This window comes from Galleria mellonella, unplaced genomic scaffold (genome assembly GCF_026898425.1).
Source record: "Galleria mellonella isolate WM207_F2 unplaced genomic scaffold, CSIRO_AGI_GalMel_v1 utg35, whole genome shotgun sequence".
Taxonomy (NCBI): Eukaryota; Metazoa; Arthropoda; class Insecta; order Lepidoptera; family Pyralidae; genus Galleria; species Galleria mellonella.
In genome coordinates this window covers 133209-152950 of record NW_026442082.1, presented here as the reverse complement: position 1 = coordinate 152950, position 19742 = coordinate 133209, and the positions used below count along the sequence as shown (strand labels likewise).

The following is a 19742-nucleotide window of genomic DNA, read 5'->3' as shown; positions in this document are numbered from 1 at the left end:
AATGGTGGCGATAAATTTGCGAACGACTATAATATTTTCTGTAAGAATAAATTATGGTAATAAATTTGTAATTGGCACTAATTTCACTAATACATTTTAAGTGCTGATATATTTTATATTTGCGTGGTCATGTGAGGATATTTATTTAAGACTCATTAGTACAGTTTCAGTAGTCATTTATTAAATTTAACCGTTTTAGATCGTAGATAATCCATGTTTTTAAAAGTATTTTTTGAGCTCACCTTTGTATCTAATGTCATGTCTAATGTCATATTTTGGGTGATCGACCGCTACGACGACTATCAGCAGGGGCCCTCTACTCTAACATCCTTCTCATCTAACGATTTTTATTTATCCTTGCAAAATGGCATACCCGTCTCTTCTTCCGATACTCGTATCTTTTCTACATCTTCTCTGATTTTAGTAGTTTGATCTGATTCACTAATTTCTTTTTCGGTGTAGTAGAATTACTCCAAGCATTAATTCCACCTTGGCCTTCTATGCTATGACTACATATTACGTTTAAAATTTTATATATTACCTTTAAAATTAAACATATTTTATTACACAACATAGAATGGAAAAGAAGCTGACAGCCCATCTGATAGAAAGTGGTAACTGTCGCCTATAAACAAACGTAGCACCATGGACATAACCGAGTATACTGTGTCGTCCATCATACCCCTCATGCGTTGCTATTCCTAAGGATATATGATATATTCCTGATGAAATATGTTTTGTTATTATTTTTGTGTGCTATAAAGAATTAGGCAGTTATTTCTTTTCTCAGTTGATTTGTATTTTTATGTGGCCAAATGTTATGTGATTCAATTGTTGTAATTAAAAGAGTTTATTAAGGTCTTGATCCTATGTTAAATCATTTCTTGCGTCAATTAATTAAGCTACTATCTTCTCTCTTTTCTTTTTTACCCAAAGATTGTCTGAAAGAGATTGTATAAACAATGAGATTGCCTTTTATACTTTATAAATATATTATAATACATATTTTTGTTAACATTATTTTTAACGGGCATAATAAGAGCAAATACATGGACTTGTCATCGTTTAAATGGTTTAATGGATTTGAATAAAGTTTAGTGTACTCTTAGCTTAATTTATGCAGATAAAACTACAGGTAAACCTGCAGGTAACAACTAGTTATAGTATAGAAGACGTTCGTTTTGCGTTTGTGTAGGTGGGCACACGGCAAGCAGCGTGGGGGTTCGATACGGCGCCCCGTTGTGTGACCAATGCACGACCATTAAGATGTTCATTTATTAATAATGTAGAACAACGCGGTTTTAGATAGGTCTGGTCTAGACCTATATGAATTGCTAAATGTTATTCAATTATATCAATAATTGATATTTAAATTATGTTTATATTTAAAGTTTTTAACGATCGAGAACTTCAGTGAATATATCCGTTACACAGAATGACCGTGTTGTCCCGGCATAGTATAGGCCACATCTTCCTTTCCCGTGGGTGTCGTACGAATCGATTAAGGGAGTGCGAGGGATGAGCAGCAGCGTCTCTTTTAAAACATCTCTAAAGCCTGAATGCGGTTGTTAATCAGCCTGCCAAGCATGGCAACTACTGGCAAATTCCCCCAAGGGGAGGCTTATACTCGTATTCAACAGTAGACATCATCATAGGTCGATATGATGATGTCAACGTGGTTATTATCTGTCAATTTATGGCTTATGTTCAGCAGTAGACTGCTAAAAGCTGATTGATGATGATGATGATGAAAGAATTGATGAAAATAAAAACAGAAAAACCTGAAATTCTATTATCTGTACAGTTTTTATGGAAATTTATAACAATTAGACAGATAATCACCTGAGAAATGTCATGCCATTTATTGATGGAATTAAATTATCTACATTGTATCTACATTCAAACGAAAGTCTAGCTGACGGACGACAAAAAAATAATAAATACCCTCGTCCCCGCCCTATTTATTTTGAAAAAAATCAAGTACTTACGGGCTGGGCAGATAGAATTAATTTCAATTTCATGCTGTAACCTTCACTTAGACCATTCAGATTTCGATTTATAATACAAAAAAAGAATTGCCTTGTTTAATATAAGACAAACAAAGCGGTCAAGATTGATCCAATTGTATCCAGGTGTAACCGGAATTAATTGTTGATTTATATATTATTAATACAAACAAATTGTAACTAGACGATACTTGTCTCTGAGATATTATAAAGTAGTTAAAATTGTGTTTAAAAAAACTGAGTTTAATTGTGGGAAAACCAAATATTTCCATTTAAAAACTAAACTATCGATTATGATAATTTTTTTATGGGACCAATCTGTAAACATATCCTTTCAGTTTATAAAAATCCAAATATGTCTACAGCTGACAGGGTTGAAGCCAGTTAGAAATTATATGAAGGGTCCTAATAAGACCATTAGAATCTAAAACAATATTTTTTGAATTTTTATCTGTTTGTTTCGGCATCACGTAAAAATGACTGCACTAAATTGAAGGTAGTTTTCATACACCATATAGAAGGGCATACTTGCAAAATCCATATGAAGTTGCGGGCAAAAGCTAATTACTTAAATAAGATAACAAACGCCAAGCGGTAAATATTAGTCCAATTGTACACGGGCATAACCCGGATTGATCGCTGTTTGGTTATAAAGTAGTAAATTGGTTCTCTTATGACTCATTAAACCGAGAAATTGTGTTATTAATTAACGGTGTGTTAGAACACCAATTCTAAATAGGTAAATTAGATAGGTTTATATTTTTTATGGTTTGATTAATTGATCATTACTTACCTTAATTATATTTATTGCTTAGTTTGTTTGGGAACATTCAGACTAACTATATGTTTATTGGACTTAATTAATATCATTTATCAGTTCTGTTGTCGGAATTGTGTAGACTTTTTAACCTTAGAATGTTTTTAATAAGTATTTATTTCTTTTAATGGGCTATTAAGACCTACTAGTAATATGTTTCATATATTTCATACATCTTGAAATGACAAACAATCTGGTTCTACTTCTTACATTAAGTGAACTACAGACATTACCACTATGGATGGGTAAACTATAAAATATACTATTGTGACCACAGATAGTGAACAAAAATAATACTGTATGTTGTATGTACATGTATTATATATTTGTTATATTACTAATTTGTTGCCTTTAATAAGCTTAAACGATCTGAAATAAAAATTACAATTCGGAGTACTTTAAAATATTTTTTTTATAACATAGGGGGAGATACGATGTCGTATCTTTTGAGCAATCTTCTTATTTAAAAATAAATTTAAATTAATGATAATCAGTGTCTCACTATTCGGCTTGTCCCATTGAAACTGGGTAGAGATGTTGCATTTCTATGCAATTTTTATCAAATGTATCATGGGGAGTGTTCTGAGAAATTGTTTTGCTGCTTGCTGATGAATTTTATCTCCGTACAACATCGCCACAATCTAAAGTTCTAACCCAACCATCTAGACGAGTGGCAATCTTTCATCTTGTATTATTCAAAGCACTTTCTTCCACGTACAATTATACGTGGAATCAACTCCCAAGAAAAAGGAAAAAAGAGCATATTCCTTTAAGAGGTCGGCACCATATCTGTAATTCCTCCGGTGTTATGGATGCTTGTTTGCCTTTGTTATTAAAAAAGAAAGCAAGAATTTGTAGTAAAAGCTCATAGACATGAAGAGAGGTCACGGAGCTTCACAGTATACTGTAACGTCCATGCTACATGACAAATGAGTTGTCAGTCCAGAGTCTAGAATTACGCATCCGTTACTACATTACTTTGTAATACTACATACAAATTACAGTTTTTGCCGCCAAATACCTATGGGTACCTACCCTGCTGATGACTTTTGCATAAATCATCATCATTTCAGTCATTCACAATTCATTATTAAACAACATTGTGGTGGCCATGGTGAGTACCATGGCCATAATTAGGTATACAAGAAATAAACTGGATTGGACATGGGGGATCCTAAGTACACTGCCGTATGGTTGCTGACTTTTCTAACGTAGAAAATAAAACATTATATTATTATTAGTTATATGGTATACTTTATTATGTTCATAGTACAGTTCATATTTAACTATACAGATGACGGTAACCACTTTCTACAAGGTGGCACGATTGCTTGTTTGCCATTCTAAGTTGCATAAAAAAATTCAAGCTTACTCACCAGGTTGTTTCCGCACAGCTCCAAGCAATAAGCAACCGGCCGGCTGATAAACGACAAGATGAAGAAATGGTATACATAAAACAATCTCGCACTGCATGAAATATTCTTTTATATCTTCATTGAAAATAGTTGTTAGGCGAGTTCTTTATATAAAAATCACGTTACTTGTACGAAGTACAATATAAAAATTAATAGATAGTTTTCAATACAGTTAATAATGACGGTTATTCTTGAACAGCCGAAAGTAACCAAGTCACGAAACTAATAGACATAGCGGAGACTAGACGGTCGCGCGCGCCAATTGTTGGACATTTCTGATTGGCTAACTCTGGGCATGCGCAGATAGCTGCAGCGAGCGTCGTTATGGCGCGCGAAATTTGAATGAGCTTCCAGCAATTATTTGCTATTGCAAGAAATCCTGACAACCATACTAACAGCTTAAACAATAATTATTTATCAGGAAACGAGGCTTATTTGAGCCACCCGCAGTTTGTCTGCGTATATACTTTCATAAAAATAATAAAAAATACCATTTATTAATATTTTATCGTCATAATGAAATTTATTAAATGCTCCTTAAGACGCGATATTCATAAATGACTAAATTTTACTACTGCAATCAAAATCACAAGTAAACCGATAAACCGTTCTCCTTTCACTTTATAAATGTTTCGATTGCTAATTAGGCCAACATGCTTGCATTGAATTTATATCATTTATTTAGATAAAAATCATAACTTACACTTTGTACAATTTATAATTTTTCATTATGGCGGTTAGAATACAATTGAACTTAAAATTGAAAACTTTAAGTGTATTATAAATATTTATTTTCTTTCATTAGGCCAGTCATAGGTATACCTATATGTGGATGTTACCTTTGTTTTGTACAATGTTTATGTAAAAATAAGTGTTATACACTTATTTTTACATCACCCATTGTTAACTAGGGCGTTGAGTTAGAGTAGGGTCAATGACTAAGAGAAGAGTAGAGACTAATTGTCAATTTTTAGAAAAAGTTCATTCTAATCCTTGTGGGGAGTAATTTTTAAAACTTTATTTATGTTGAATTATATTTAACTTAATATAGTTAAAATAAAAAAAAAAACTGTTTAATTTATGTATTTAAATTTGAATTAATCTTTAATGCAAAGGGCTATAAAATATGTTTGAGGCCAGTGTGAATCGACCAATTTAATCTTTCTAAATGTAAAATAGAAAATTTTGACCTTTTTCGAAATCGGTTAAATTTATTAATATTCAGTGGATTTTTAATTATTCTCTCTTAAAAGTTCTTTCGACCTATTAGTTAATAGGAATAATAACATGTTCTATGCGGGTTTATTAAATCTGAATAATGTGAGATTTCCATGCAATATAATAATATTTTCTCATCATCATCATCACCATACCAGTCGTTAACTGTCCACTGTTGAACATAGGTTTCTCCTATAGACAACCATAAGATACAGATAATTGTCGAGCCACCTACACCCACTGATTCTTTGCAATGCATTTGAGATCGTCGCTCCATCTTATGGGGCTCCATATATTTTCCCATCAGAAAATCTAATTTATAATAATTAATCCTGAACATAAATAAATAAATAATTAAATAAATAAATTCTATGTGATGGCGGTATGCTCGCTTCCTTCCATGTTGCATTCTAATGTGCTTGATGAAACGTGTATGTCGAGCGTTTGTTGTTATTACGTTCACTACAATAGTCGACAGTTGTCTTTGACTACCCTGTTAAGGATTACAGTCGAAAGCATAATTATTTTTATTTTTTATATATTGTATTCCAATAAAAATATTAGACATTTGTTTCAAGGAATCATCGGTAGAAAATTTTGAAAATAAATTTAGAAATATCCTTCTTACGGATATCCTTTTTGGCCACTCAGTTATGGGTAATATTAGTATTAGAATCCAAATCTTAATTGATTTTTGTTATAACCAGTAAACTTCTAGTGACCAGACGGCTGGCTTATTACTTGGTCAATGAATTTTCACTATTCATGGCTGCTTACGATCTTTTCAGTCGGCAGTGATACCAAATAGAAATTGTATTTACATATAATTTTGTAATAGTTACATTTAGGGGGGAAGGGATTGTTAGCATTGGAGTTTGACAGCCCCATTGTCCTATCAGGACAACCTCCACGTGGTTCCCCCTGGAAACCATCGTGAACAATTCTCGTTGAATTCGTCATGATGGGTTAACTGACCTGATTCATCCTCACCTATCATCCGTCACTGGTACCCCGCCGGTGTATACCGATAGCGCGGGTGGGGTTACTATTTCATTATCACCTATAAAAAAAAAAAAAACAGTTACATTTATGCTCATGTTAGGTTTAATATACTCGTAGTAAACAATAATGTAAGATAAGTAAATATATTTTTACCACGTCTTTTTACTACAGATGCAGTAAGTCGGTAACTGTTAGAATGCACAAGTAGGTACCGTCCGCAACAGAGTCACGCTCCTAATTATAGAAGCATTCCCAATCAATTACCGCGTGCACGCAACAAGACTGTCGCAACCACTTCATTTGTGGTGTACCGACAGCAAATTAAATGTGTAATAATAGTGTTTATGTATAATAATAGTAATTTTAATCATCAACATAATTATCTTAGCTATTATATGTCTATTGTTAAACTTAGGCCTCCCACATAGACTGCCATAAAGAACGGTTCTGAACCACTTGCATTCATTGATTCCATGCAATCCGTTTGAGGTCGTTATTTCATCTAGTGGGGGGTGGGTCGTCCTACATTGCGTTTGCCCATACGAGGTCGCCACTTAAGAATCTTTCTTCCCCATCACTTGTCGGTTCTTCGAGCTATGTGAACAGCGCATTGCCACTTCAGTTTGGTTATTCTTCATTATCAATATCAATTTAAAATATATGAAAATATTAATTGTCACCCGCGGCTTTGCTCGCGTAAATCAGTATATAAAGTGTCCTATATATTAAGTATGGATATAACCTACACGTGTGTCTGATTTAATTTAAATCCATTCAACCGTTTAAGCATGATTGAGTAACAAATATACAATCATCCAAATATTTTTACAATGTATCACATTTATTACTAGGATTTCGAATGAATTGCTTAGTATTTAGTAAAAGGCAATTTTATTACTAATACTCGTACATAATATAAAATAAAATTACAAAGAGTACCCACAGTACAAAATTTCACTAATTTATCAAATTGTGCCAATTACTTCCATGTACTATATTGTTGTATATTATTATAATTTTAACAAAATAGGACATGACAATTTTTTTTACTATTTAAATTCAAACTTTTTTAAATTATTTATTCTTATTTCATTCCTTATCCATTCGATTTTCTTTTAGATAAATATATTATATACCTAATCATTATTAACAAGAAACTTCAATTTAGTGTTAATATTCATTATAGCACCGAGAAACTGAGATACTTAAAATTCTTAATTTATATATGGTACCATCTTGAAAAGGAACTTTTTGATCCGGTAATCCTTACTAATATTATAAATGTGAAAGTGAGTTTGTTTGTTGCCTTATAGCACCTTAACGATTTAGTCAATCACTATTAAATTTGGTATACACGTACTGCATGGAATGGAGAAGAATATAGGCTACTTTTCATCCCGGTTAGTAAATATATCCCGGTCATGCAGACGAAGTCGTAGGTAAAAGCTAATATAATATAAATTGCATTTTTTTTATACAACTTAGAATGGCAAGTCAAGCTGACGGTCCACCTGATGGAAAGTGGTCCCCGTCGCCTATAGACATGAGCCGTACCATGGACATAACAGAGTATACTGTTTCGCCTATGATACCCCCCATGCGTTGCCATTTCAACTCGGGTGTTATTCCTCTGTACTCAGTAAATTCACGCCATATCTCACCCTTCAAACCGAAACACAGCCATGCAACCACAGCCATGCAAACATAGCTGCTTCACGGTTGAAACACGAATGGAACAGAGGTACCCAAGCAATCGACTTTTGTACAAAGTCTCCCTCTAATCTAATGAGTCATAAGTTCATTTAGTACCTATTCAATGTTGCATAAAAAATATTATTTCAATAATAATACCATACCTAATACTTACCTTTGTTATAATCTGCATGTAAGTCTGCATGCTATTTTATATTGGCCAGTTGTATTATGGATGCCAGAAGTAATAAACTATAAACAACTGAAGCAAATCGAGCTCTAGTCGTCTCGCTATTAAATATACTGTCAAATTTTGTCGCACTAAAATCACAGTAAAACACAATGTGGATGTTTAACAAGCAGTCAAATGCTGTCAAGCGCTGGCTTGCTGCCAAAATACTAATGTTCCATTGAATAGTGCTATTTGTAAACTGTAGCGAGACATGTATAGACATGCCTCTTAATAGATCATTGTGTGGCCATGAAAGTGGAGTTTTCATGAGTTGAGCGGCAATGTATGTAAATATTAGGTAATTTTTATTGAATATGAAAATTATGACCACTTGCTTGTCGTTTCTTGGGTTTATCTATTATTAAATTGGTAAGTGAGGTTGTAAATAAAACACATACTACACTTTGCGACAGCAAAATGTGTTTAGACGAAATGATAGTCAGAAATTGATAATTAATATAGAAGGTTGTAGAACTTCTGGTAAAAAGAATAGTAGTCAATCTTCCCGTTGCATTCATAATAATGGTGGCGGAATTAAACAAAATAATTCTAATAGAATAACCAGTATTATGAATTTCCGCAAGATAACACTTAGTTCAGTAAAATATTTATATTAAATTTGATTGAACGGTTTCAGAGATTTTTTTTATACAACTTAGAATGACAAACAAGCTGACGGTCCACCTGATGGAAATGGGTAACTGTCACCTATAGACATGAGCAGTACCATGGACATATCAGAGTATACTGTTTTGCCCATGATACCCCCCATGCGTTGCCATTCCTGAGGACTCAGGTGTTATTCCTCTGTACCCTGTAAATTCACGCCATATCCTACCCTTCAAACTGAAATACAGCCATGCAAACACAACTGCTATACGGTTGAAACACGAATGGAACAGAGGTACCCAAGCAAACGATATTAAGATTAGTTAACATAAAAATACCTGCAATTGAATACTTAAAGAAAATCCTAATAATTAATTACTTTACTTAAAAAATACGACTTGGAAAGCTAGATAATTATTCATAAGTCATTTGTATAATGAGAATTTAATGATCGAAGATAATTATTAAACATACTTCTTAATTTATTTAATGTAACAAAAAATTGCCTAATTAGTAAAAACTTTATTACTTTCTAATAGGATTTTATTTTTATTTTTATGGATGATTTAAAAATCTAAAACAAGACAAAAATAGAGAACTAAGTGTTATGGCTAGATATCCAATAGATGCTTAGATACCTTTTGAAACCAAACATCTATTCTCTATTGAATAACATAAACAGAGATAGGTATATAATAGTCAAAGGAACTCATTGTAAACATCTCACATAAGCGGCAAGGTGGTGTTTCCGCATTTTCTATGCCCCATATTTATGAGAGGACGATTGAGTTTACTGATGAATAGTCCTTACAGACAGTTCGTTTGATCATCAGATAAATATCGTGGGCTGGTATTCCGGAATCCGGGAAGACCTGTTAATGGCTTCAAGATAACCGTTCTTTGTGTTTAAAACCCTATGAATATGTTTTATAGCCTCGTACATCTTTCCTGTTTAATAATTCTTTGCTTTATTCAAATATTGTTCGTTATAGCGTTTTATGTCTTGTAATTTTGAATTAGCCAACTTATTTACATATGAAGATATGCCGAATGTAGGTATATAGATTATTATTTTAGATAACACTAGTAGCTATAACGATTGAATTTTATTCCTAATTTGTATAATGATTGGTATTTTTTGTAATATTAGCGTTCATAATAGAAACTTAATGTTAGATTAGCATATTATTATGTTATTTTAATAATCAATGGTCTTAAATATGGGGAATTATTGTACTTAACTGGCGACATTAGCGACCATTTTAAAATTATATATATTGCTAGTTATATCTTGCGTTTTTGTTCGCAATAGTTAGTATGAAGTTTTCTGAGTTAATCTAGGACATTGTTCAAAATTCTATTTTAGCCGTTTTACGTTCATATATCTTTATAACCTTTTATATTTATAATGTTTAGTGCGATGTATACCAATGCCATCTAAATCGTTTTCATAGTGTAGGTGTTTAAAAGTTTTAAACAGATATACAAACTCACATTCGTTATTTAGTAAGAATATTCACAAGTACGCGAAGAATCTCCGCCTCGCTTGTACGGACAACAAAATCGTCAAGTATACAGCGACCGTTTAAATATTGGAATGAATGACATACCACGCCTCGTACGATTAATGGTGTAGTGCACACAAAAAGCAAACATGCTCATTAATATATCAACTGTCTTTTTAGCAGCGCACTGCAACATTAGGTACCGTCGGCAGAAATGTCAAACACACGATTTCATTTACATCTAAAAAAAACATGTACCACTTTTCATAATTCATTCGTGCGCGCATTTCTTTTTTGAACGATGATCTTCAACAATGGAAAATGTACTCGGACGAGTTTAAAACGACTCGTATTTCTTTCGTCGCTCACAAAGTCACAACACGACCATAATTCAGCGGTCTAACATCTGCAGTCGATATCTCTTTAGACAATTAACAAGAAAACAAGAACAGTCAGCCCCATATAAGTATTTTTAAAGAAGGTAATTTAACTTCTAAACGATGTTAAGGAGAGGTCACTACTGTGCAATTATGCGACTTATATTATAAGTTGCTCAAGTATAGATAAATTTTGATCGCTATAATTTACTCCTATAATAATAAATGAAGTCGAATACATATAATAGTCGTAAATTTTTATAACTTGGAATTCTATTTTTGTAGCGTTATAGAATAGACGCAAGTGTGTATCTGCTCTTAATTTTATTTCCGTCTCCCGTTTCGTCGGTAGTCGCTTTGACGTCCGCTAAACACGACATTAATACACTTGAGCTTTTTTTCATCTGTCACATAATTTACTTTTTTTAAATCTTTTTGTGGCCCATTAGCTATTAAGCGAACGCCGTTCGTTTTGACATTGGATTAATATGTTGGCATTTTAAGCGCCAGTTATACGAATTAATATTTTCAAAGAAAATAATTTTTGACAAAGTTTATAGCATGTATAATAATGATACAGTAATAAAGCTATTAATAAATTGATGACAGATGTCATATAAAATTATGGTAACTTATCTTACAATATTAGTAAACGGCATCATCTATATTGTTAATAATTATTTAATAATTTACGAAGTAGCAATGAAAAGAACAATGAAAGTACTTACTTGAAAAGACTTTTGATTTAGGCGTGAATAGAATAGAATAGAAATGAATATTATGTCGTGTGGTCCCGGCATAGAAAGAGCCATCTTTTTCTTTCCCGTGGGTGTCGTAAGAGACGATTAAGGGAACTTAATGGTCAGCGTATGGGTCTTCCTTAAAAAGACTAACCAAAGACTAATTACGGTTGCCAATCCGGTTGTCAAGCGTGGTAACTACTGGCAAAACTTCCCTTACGGGGAAGATTTATATTCAGCAGTGGACATTTAACGGCTGATATAATAATAATAATACTAAATATTATAGGAATTGTATAAGTAGGTATGAATTCTTTGAAGTAGTCACTTTGCCCACAAATCACAAAATTTATCTTACTTATATACCTTAAATTTTAAAATTTATCTCATGCATGCAGACGTGAAATAAATATTATAAGATTTAAAATTGAAGAATTAATATAAAAAATTACCTTAGGAAACAGGTCATTACTAAAATCCTCGGTTTTTCTGTTTTTTTTTCTTTTAGAGATTTTACTTGTAATTTACTTTTTAAATATACTTAAATATTAAATATTAATTTTTTATAAATTATAATAGTATATATAATAAGAATATATAATACAAATAACAGTATTAATTCTAATATGAATATTTTAAGATGAAATTTATATTCCGTTAATATGAATTGTATATTAAATTATTTGACAGGAAACAAACAAGAACTACATAACTGAATTGTAACATGACATAAAGATAATATGAAATGCTAATTATAATTGAATTGGTTTTGATTAATGTTAAGGAAATGCATTTTATCACCGCATGTAATTACAAAACTTTCATAAACACGTGTTCGTCAACCATTGATCTATCATCGTTTCAAATCATTAATTAGTATTTAAACAGCAATTAGCTGATAGTTAAATAAGTAGGTTACAGTCTATAAAAGCGGCCTATTCAATTTACTTACCAATAAATTAAAATCACAGTGATTCATTAAGTGCGTTTGTTATGTTGATCAACATAACGTTTTAGTGTCGGCAACAGATTTATTTGCCATAAATCAATCGTCGGCTGGTCAGATAAATGTAATAAGAAAAAAAAAAGACAATCTGAGCCAATTATACCAAAGATTACAAGGAGAGTTTATAGTAAACGCGAGATTAAATAATAAGGAGGTTTATAAATATGAAGAAAAGACAAGAGAGATGTAAGTAGTTGACAGGTGTATCTACATACAAAAGAAAAAACAGTTTCTAATAAGCATAAGAATGACTGGTGACAAGCATTATGATAAGTATTTTAACAAGGCCGTTAAAGTTGACGGTAACATACCAACCTGCTGATGAAACTTATCTCAACTAAAGCATCTCACATTTGTTTACACGTGGGCGTATATCAGATTTTTCTAACTAAATTCGGCATTAAAATCGTCAATTTGCGTATTAATACCCTTGTATTCATCGCCGAATAAGTTGAAAATTACCTCTTTATAGATATTATCGCGATTGGATCGCGGTCTGTTTCCTTCGCCTTTTATTTTATTATGTTTTATTATGCGATTTATTAATCCAACATCGGAATGAAACGGCATTCCGATCGTTCGGCACGCTTTTGTTATTAAGATATAACAGTAAAGCGCAGTTAATGCTCAAGACTTACAATTTAACCAGCTTAAAACATTACCTTGAATGTTAATACTTTATCATAGTATTCGTTCAAAACAATTTAAATCCTTTAAATTTATTGTGTAGGTTTCAATATAAAAAAAAAATTAATTAACTATGAAATATTCTCTGTATTAGAAAATAGGTACGCTTGTATAGGTGTTTGTATAAATATACGGCTAAAGGTATTTTTTGGTATAAATTTAAATTAATTAAAAAAATAAACTTGATAAATTAATTTTGCACATTTTAATAAAATTATTGTACATGATCATAATTTTTATTGTTATCTTTTATTAACTTTATTTTTTTTTAAATGTAGGTATTTTATATTTCATGATAATTAGCTATGTCATTAAGGCGCTAAAAGATTATAATGTAATTACAGGCAATCGTGTATAAGTCAAATGCGTATATGGCCATAGTTTTAGCTTTTCAATAACCATGTATTTTATTTTTACCAGTAATAATTATAATTTATATTTTTTTCCACAGATGCAAATGGTGAGCCTCCCAAACTGAAATGCAACCTTCGAAAACACAAACCGAATAGAAAACCTCGAACGCCGTTCACAGCGCAACAGCTTCGAGCGCTGGAGAGCAAGTTTGTCGACAAACAATACTTGAGCATTGCTGAACGAGCTGAATTCTCATCATCTTTAGGCCTATCTGAGACTCAGGTGAGACTTGACATTGTTTTTAATTGATTTGAAACGATTCAATCACGACAAATTACTTTGAACATTATAATCAAATATATTGAGTCACCCCTGTGATCACAGTAATGTTAAAATATATTATAAAATTCCACAGATTTAAATCAAATGACGGTACTTTTAATTTGTATTTTTTTTTTGTAGTTATTAAATAAAATCCTTATGCAATTTGTACTACATGTTGTTAGGTATACGTGAATTTGCTTGCATATTAATTATCAAGTTCTAATAACTATATCTGTCGAAACATCACACATATGCAATACTTGTAACTTAATATACATTATAGGTACATAATAAATATAATAATAGGTAACATAAAGACACTGTTATCTATTATTATTTATAAATAAATAAAAAATATATTTGTCTATGTATGTTTATACACATATTTATTCTATGTGTTTATATAATAAATAAATATGTATATATATATATATATATATATATATATATATATATATATATATATATATATATATATATATATATATATATATATATATATATATATATATATATATAAAGAGGTTTTGTCAGGGTCGGCAATGCACGCGTAATACCTCTGGTATTGCAGGTGTTCATAGGCTACTCACTTACAATTGGGTTTGCTGGAAGGAAACTCTTTTAGAGTTAAGCTCGCTTTTGTATATTTACTTACCTCCGTCATATTTTAAGTGGTATTATTAGTGTGTGCAATAAAGTATAAAATAAATAGAAATTAAAGCTTTCCATTAAAATAAGTCTGTAGAATAACGTGTTACATCGTTACAATTGTACGTTAATTTTTTTTTTTAACAAAAACGACTGTTTCATTTATTTTTTATTTTCCAATAGGTAAAAATATGGTTTCAAAATCGACGCGCGAAAGCGAAACGCGTGCAAGAGGCGGAGATTGAGAAACTCAAAATGGCGCAATTTTCCCGACACCCCCACCATCTGTACCCCCACCCCGCGCTACAGCAGTACTTCCACCCTCACCCCTTAATGGGTGGAGGGCGGCCGTTGCCTCCCATGGGCTTGCCGCCGCCGCATCTGGCCATGGTACAACCACCTGTGTCTGGCTCCCCCTCGCCAAGCACTCAAACGAGTCAACAGTGAACGATTTAATTTATAACATTAATTGTGAGTTCCAAATAAATATTATTTTTAAATTTTTATGCTGACTGTAATGAAAGATTTGATTAGTGATGTGACGATTAATGGGAAGTTTAAAAATAATAATGTAAATTATTTGTAAATATAAAATAAGATTATTGTAAGTGATTTTATGCACTGGTATTTGTATTAATTTAAAAGAAATATTATTTAGATTTTTAATTAGACATTATAAACATTAACCAAATTACCTATTTATAATTGCGTGACGATATCATTCAGTACAATATCCGATTGAATTATACATTATAAAATAGATTTGTACATACTGAGAATTATTTGTACATTGTTATTACTACATAGGTGAAGTTAAATATATTTCTTTCATACTGAAATATTGGTTTTATTACATTAACATATTTGAAACAATTTTTATTAATGTTTTGGCATTAGCTATAAATCGCGACTCAGTATGAGATTAGGTATAAAGTACTTATATGGTCCATCTGATACATACATGGCCCATACCTTTCATTGGAAATGTTTCAGCCATTCATCGAGATTGAGTAACAACAAATATGGGAACATCTTTACAAATTTATAATTAATACTATCTATATTTCTTAGCTTTTACCCGTGACTCCGTCTGCGTGAACCGGGAAATAGTAATTGATCAGAACAAATAGCCTATGTCCTTTTCCGCCATAAATATATGTTATTCGTATATCAAACTCCATGATGATCGGTTGTGCCGTTAAGGCACCAAGAGGTAACAAACAAACAAATACTGTCACATATATAAGACTAGCATGTGTCATGCGACTTCATCCGCGTGAGTTAGTATAAAAAAGTAAATAAAGTATTGTGTGTAAAGGTAACATATAACCTACCCGTGTACTAAATTTCATTCAATTCAGCCAATATTTTTTACGTGAAAGAATAAAAAACATCCTTCAACTTTTACAAACTTGGCATTTATTGCAGTAATAGTACAGTAATTATCACTTATAATAGTACAGTAATATACTTAATAGTAGTCACGTAAATTATGACAAATAGAAAGGAAGAAAGAAAAATAGAAAGAAACATTAAATTAAGGACATAGACATTACAGCAACTAACAATAAAAACAATTTATAGCCACTAAAAAGGCCGTAAAAATAGGGTTTTATATATTATATTGTATATGCCGTGTGGTCCCGGCATAGAATAGGCCACCCCTTCCTTTCCCGTGGGTGTCGTAAGAGGCGACTAAGGCAGGATGATGGAGAATAATGGGCAGCAGCGTTCCTTTTAAAACATCTTCAAGGCATAATTGTGGTTGCCAATCCACCTGGCCAAGCATGGGAAGTATTGTCAAATCCCTCCAAAGTGAAGGTTTATCACCAATAGACAATTAAATGTGTGAGATAGATACTAGAGGAAGACTTTATAAAAGGCGTCTGTTCTATTTGTGTTTCTGCCGTGAAGCTGTTGTGTTTGCATGGATATGTTTCCGTTTGTATGGCAAGATATAGCAATGAAATTACAGGATACAGAGGCATACTACCTTAATCTCCAGTAATGGGAACGCATGAAGAGTATGATGGGTAACATTGTATACTCTGTTATGCCCATGGTACTGTTAATATCTATAGGAGATGGTTACTACTTTTCATCAGATGGCCCGTCAACATGTTTGCCATTCTAAGCTAAGTAAGTACTAAAAAAGATAATCAAAGCGTCTGTGGCTTTGCCCGAAATGTCAAAGTTTTCTTGAATATTTGCTCTAGAATCTAGTGCAAAGTATTTTAGGATAAGACTTTTTTATGTACTCTTTCCATAACTCGCTGAAAGTCGTGGAGCTTCCTACTTATGGTCACGTCTCGATTCCATAGGTCAACATTTATTTTTCATACTTAACTTTTCTAACCAAATAATATATAGATAACATAGTCGATAAAGTGTAGAGCACTAATTTAAATATACCCATTAAAGTTAATTGTCTGATAAGGGGGGAGGTCGGGTCACGACGATAGGTACTTTGATAGTGGCATACGATACAGGTTGAAGTTTTTTTACATTTAGATATAATAGATTCCTCATTATAATGTAATCAATATAAAAGTGAGTTTGGTTGTTATCACTTCGTGCTTCAACTGTTTAACCAATCTTCACAAAATTTGATATACTCAGTTGGAATGGAGATTGACAAAGTATTTTTTATTCTAGACAATCAACATATTCTGGTCACTAAGACGAAATCGCGGATAAAAATTAATACATTATTATTGCATAAATGAATAATTACTGATTAAATGACTCTATTGCTAGCTATTTAGAGAAGCTTCAAGTTTTTAATAACCTATGGAGAGGGCCATACATGGAGTTTCATTTTCTTGACAAAATCTTAAAGAAAGTGAACTGTAGAAGAAACAACATATACAATATATGTTATAATTACACCTAATAAGGGTGTGTTTCTTAAAGTTTCAGTTTACATGTGAAACGAGGAAATTAGATAGAGACCTAAAATGAATGATATTCCTTCAGAGTCTGTTAGCCAAATTAGCTTCGCCAGTTATATTTGTAGCGGTAGCAATGGATCCTGGAATGGAGCGGAGCGCCTTCCATTCTTTTAATGGATGATAATGGAATGGCAGCGCAAACGGTTGCGCTACCATAGGTGATAAACAGCTACTACTTTTCACCAGGTAGAGAAAAGAAAAGGTAAGGAATCCCCGAATTTAAATTGCGAATAAAACCGACATTAATAATTACAGTCAAGAATTGGTAAATTATGATTTATCTATATAAAGGAATATGCATTATGGTCCTGGCATACCATAGAATGGTCCATCCCTTCCTTTCCCAGGGGTGTCGTATAAAGCGACAACTGAAAGGTTGAGCGATAGGCAGCAGTGTCTCTCTTAAAACATTATCAAAAGCCTAACTGCGGTAGCAGTGGACAGTTAACGGTTGGTATAATAATAAAAAACACGCTGTATTATGCTACTTTTAATTTCGCTAAATATACCTACGTGACTTTGGTATCAAAAAACAATTTTTTATCAAAGCATATACCGATTTACCTACATCGAAGTTTTGTTTGTCCTACATTTAGGATGAATTATGTATTAAATTATCATGTTATATGATTTATTAGGCGTAAATGACAATACGCAAGTTCAATGTTTCGCAACAAAATAAATTTTAAATGATTGCATCATTATTTAGGATAAGGTTAATTTGATAAATTTCCATTATTATATAATCTACTTTATATAATAAGGTACCTGGGTCAAACACCAAGGTCAATTAGGACAAAAGCTCTCAAGTCATAAGGTCATGTTTATAACGTAAAATTTTCGTTAAAATTTGTTTTTGTCAATTCTTACAACCTAAATTTGAGATAAATGTTTTCGGCAATTTAACAATAATTGCATAAAATACTTTTATACTGTTTTGAATATAAAACATTACACAAATATTTTTCTTCATAAAATATAGTCTAGGTACATAGCTGTCACAACTTACCTCGGTACTTGTCATAACTTACTTCGGTATTAGGAGAGTTGTGACAATGGGAGCAGTTTCAGTTTTTGTGGATTTCCTCAGTTATCATATATTATAACTTACATCGACTTTGATTGCTAGTTTCAAAAGAGTAATGATTAAGCTACAATATGACACAGAGTTGTGACCCCTACTTGTTTTATTAAATAATACTTCGAACAGGTACTGAACTCTATATGTTCTCTGACGGAATTCACAATGGTTGCAATGTTTATTATTTTATTATTGTAAAATCTAACCAATGCTGTTTATTGTACTGTATCGAATTGGGATGTATCCTGTAAAGGCATGGAAACAAGGAAATAAAATAAACAAATAAATATTATAGTATGTTCAATCAGACCAGTGATCTTCGCCACCAGTGTACTAACTCTAATTCTCTTTACGTCCCATTTAGCCGAGCAGCGTTCGTCACACATCATTTCAATCCAATTAATCTCACGAACAGAACACCGTATGTACGCAATTACTCCGTAATTAAAAATAACTTATTCATTTAGTATTAAACGCGCGGCTCCCTTGTCTTAATTGCTTAAATGAATCACTTTAATGTTGCGTGATTGTTAATTTTCAGGCCACAGGGGCTGGCTTTGTGATATAAACGAGTCGAGACGGCTTGAATTTGGCTCAGAGTATGAGCACGAATAAAAAATAGACATGAAACGTCCATGTTCGTTTATTTTGCAGAATTATGATGCGATTGGCGATTCGAATTTTGAAAACTACATTTTTATATAATACTTTACGGATTTTTGTACGCTATTCTGAACGTGTAGATCTTTGAAGTAAGAAAATAATAAATAAATATAATAAATAAGAAATAAATCATTTATAGGAGGCCTATCAAGAAAATATATACACCAGATTTTAAGTTAGATACAATTATTAGATACAATAGAATACAATTATGAAAATCGCATCTAATTTGGTGCAGTAGTTTTTACGTGATGCTGGAACAAACATATAAACAGGCAGGCAGACAGATACAATTTCAGAAATAATTGTTTTGGCGTTTATTGATCCCATTTAAACCCATTATATCATTTTTTCTTAAATATCTCTATGGTAACAGACATCCTCTAGTTATAATTTTATTATATTATTACAACAG

The 19742-nt window shown here is 31.9% G+C and overlaps 1 protein-coding gene across 1 annotated transcript in view; it reads left to right on the top strand.

Annotated features, from left to right (window-relative positions):
• Positions 1–15471, top strand: part of LOC113514399 (muscle segmentation homeobox-like) — a 32136-nt gene extending 16665 nt beyond the window's left edge. The window contains exons 2-3 of the mRNA XM_026898482.3: positions 13758–13942; positions 14816–15471. Of these exons, the coding sequence (XP_026754283.1) occupies positions 13758–13942; positions 14816–15079 (449 nt within the window). The 3' untranslated portion in view covers positions 15080–15471. The remainder of the gene's footprint in view (positions 1–13757; positions 13943–14815) is intronic.
• Positions 15472–19742: the final 4271 nt, after the last annotated feature.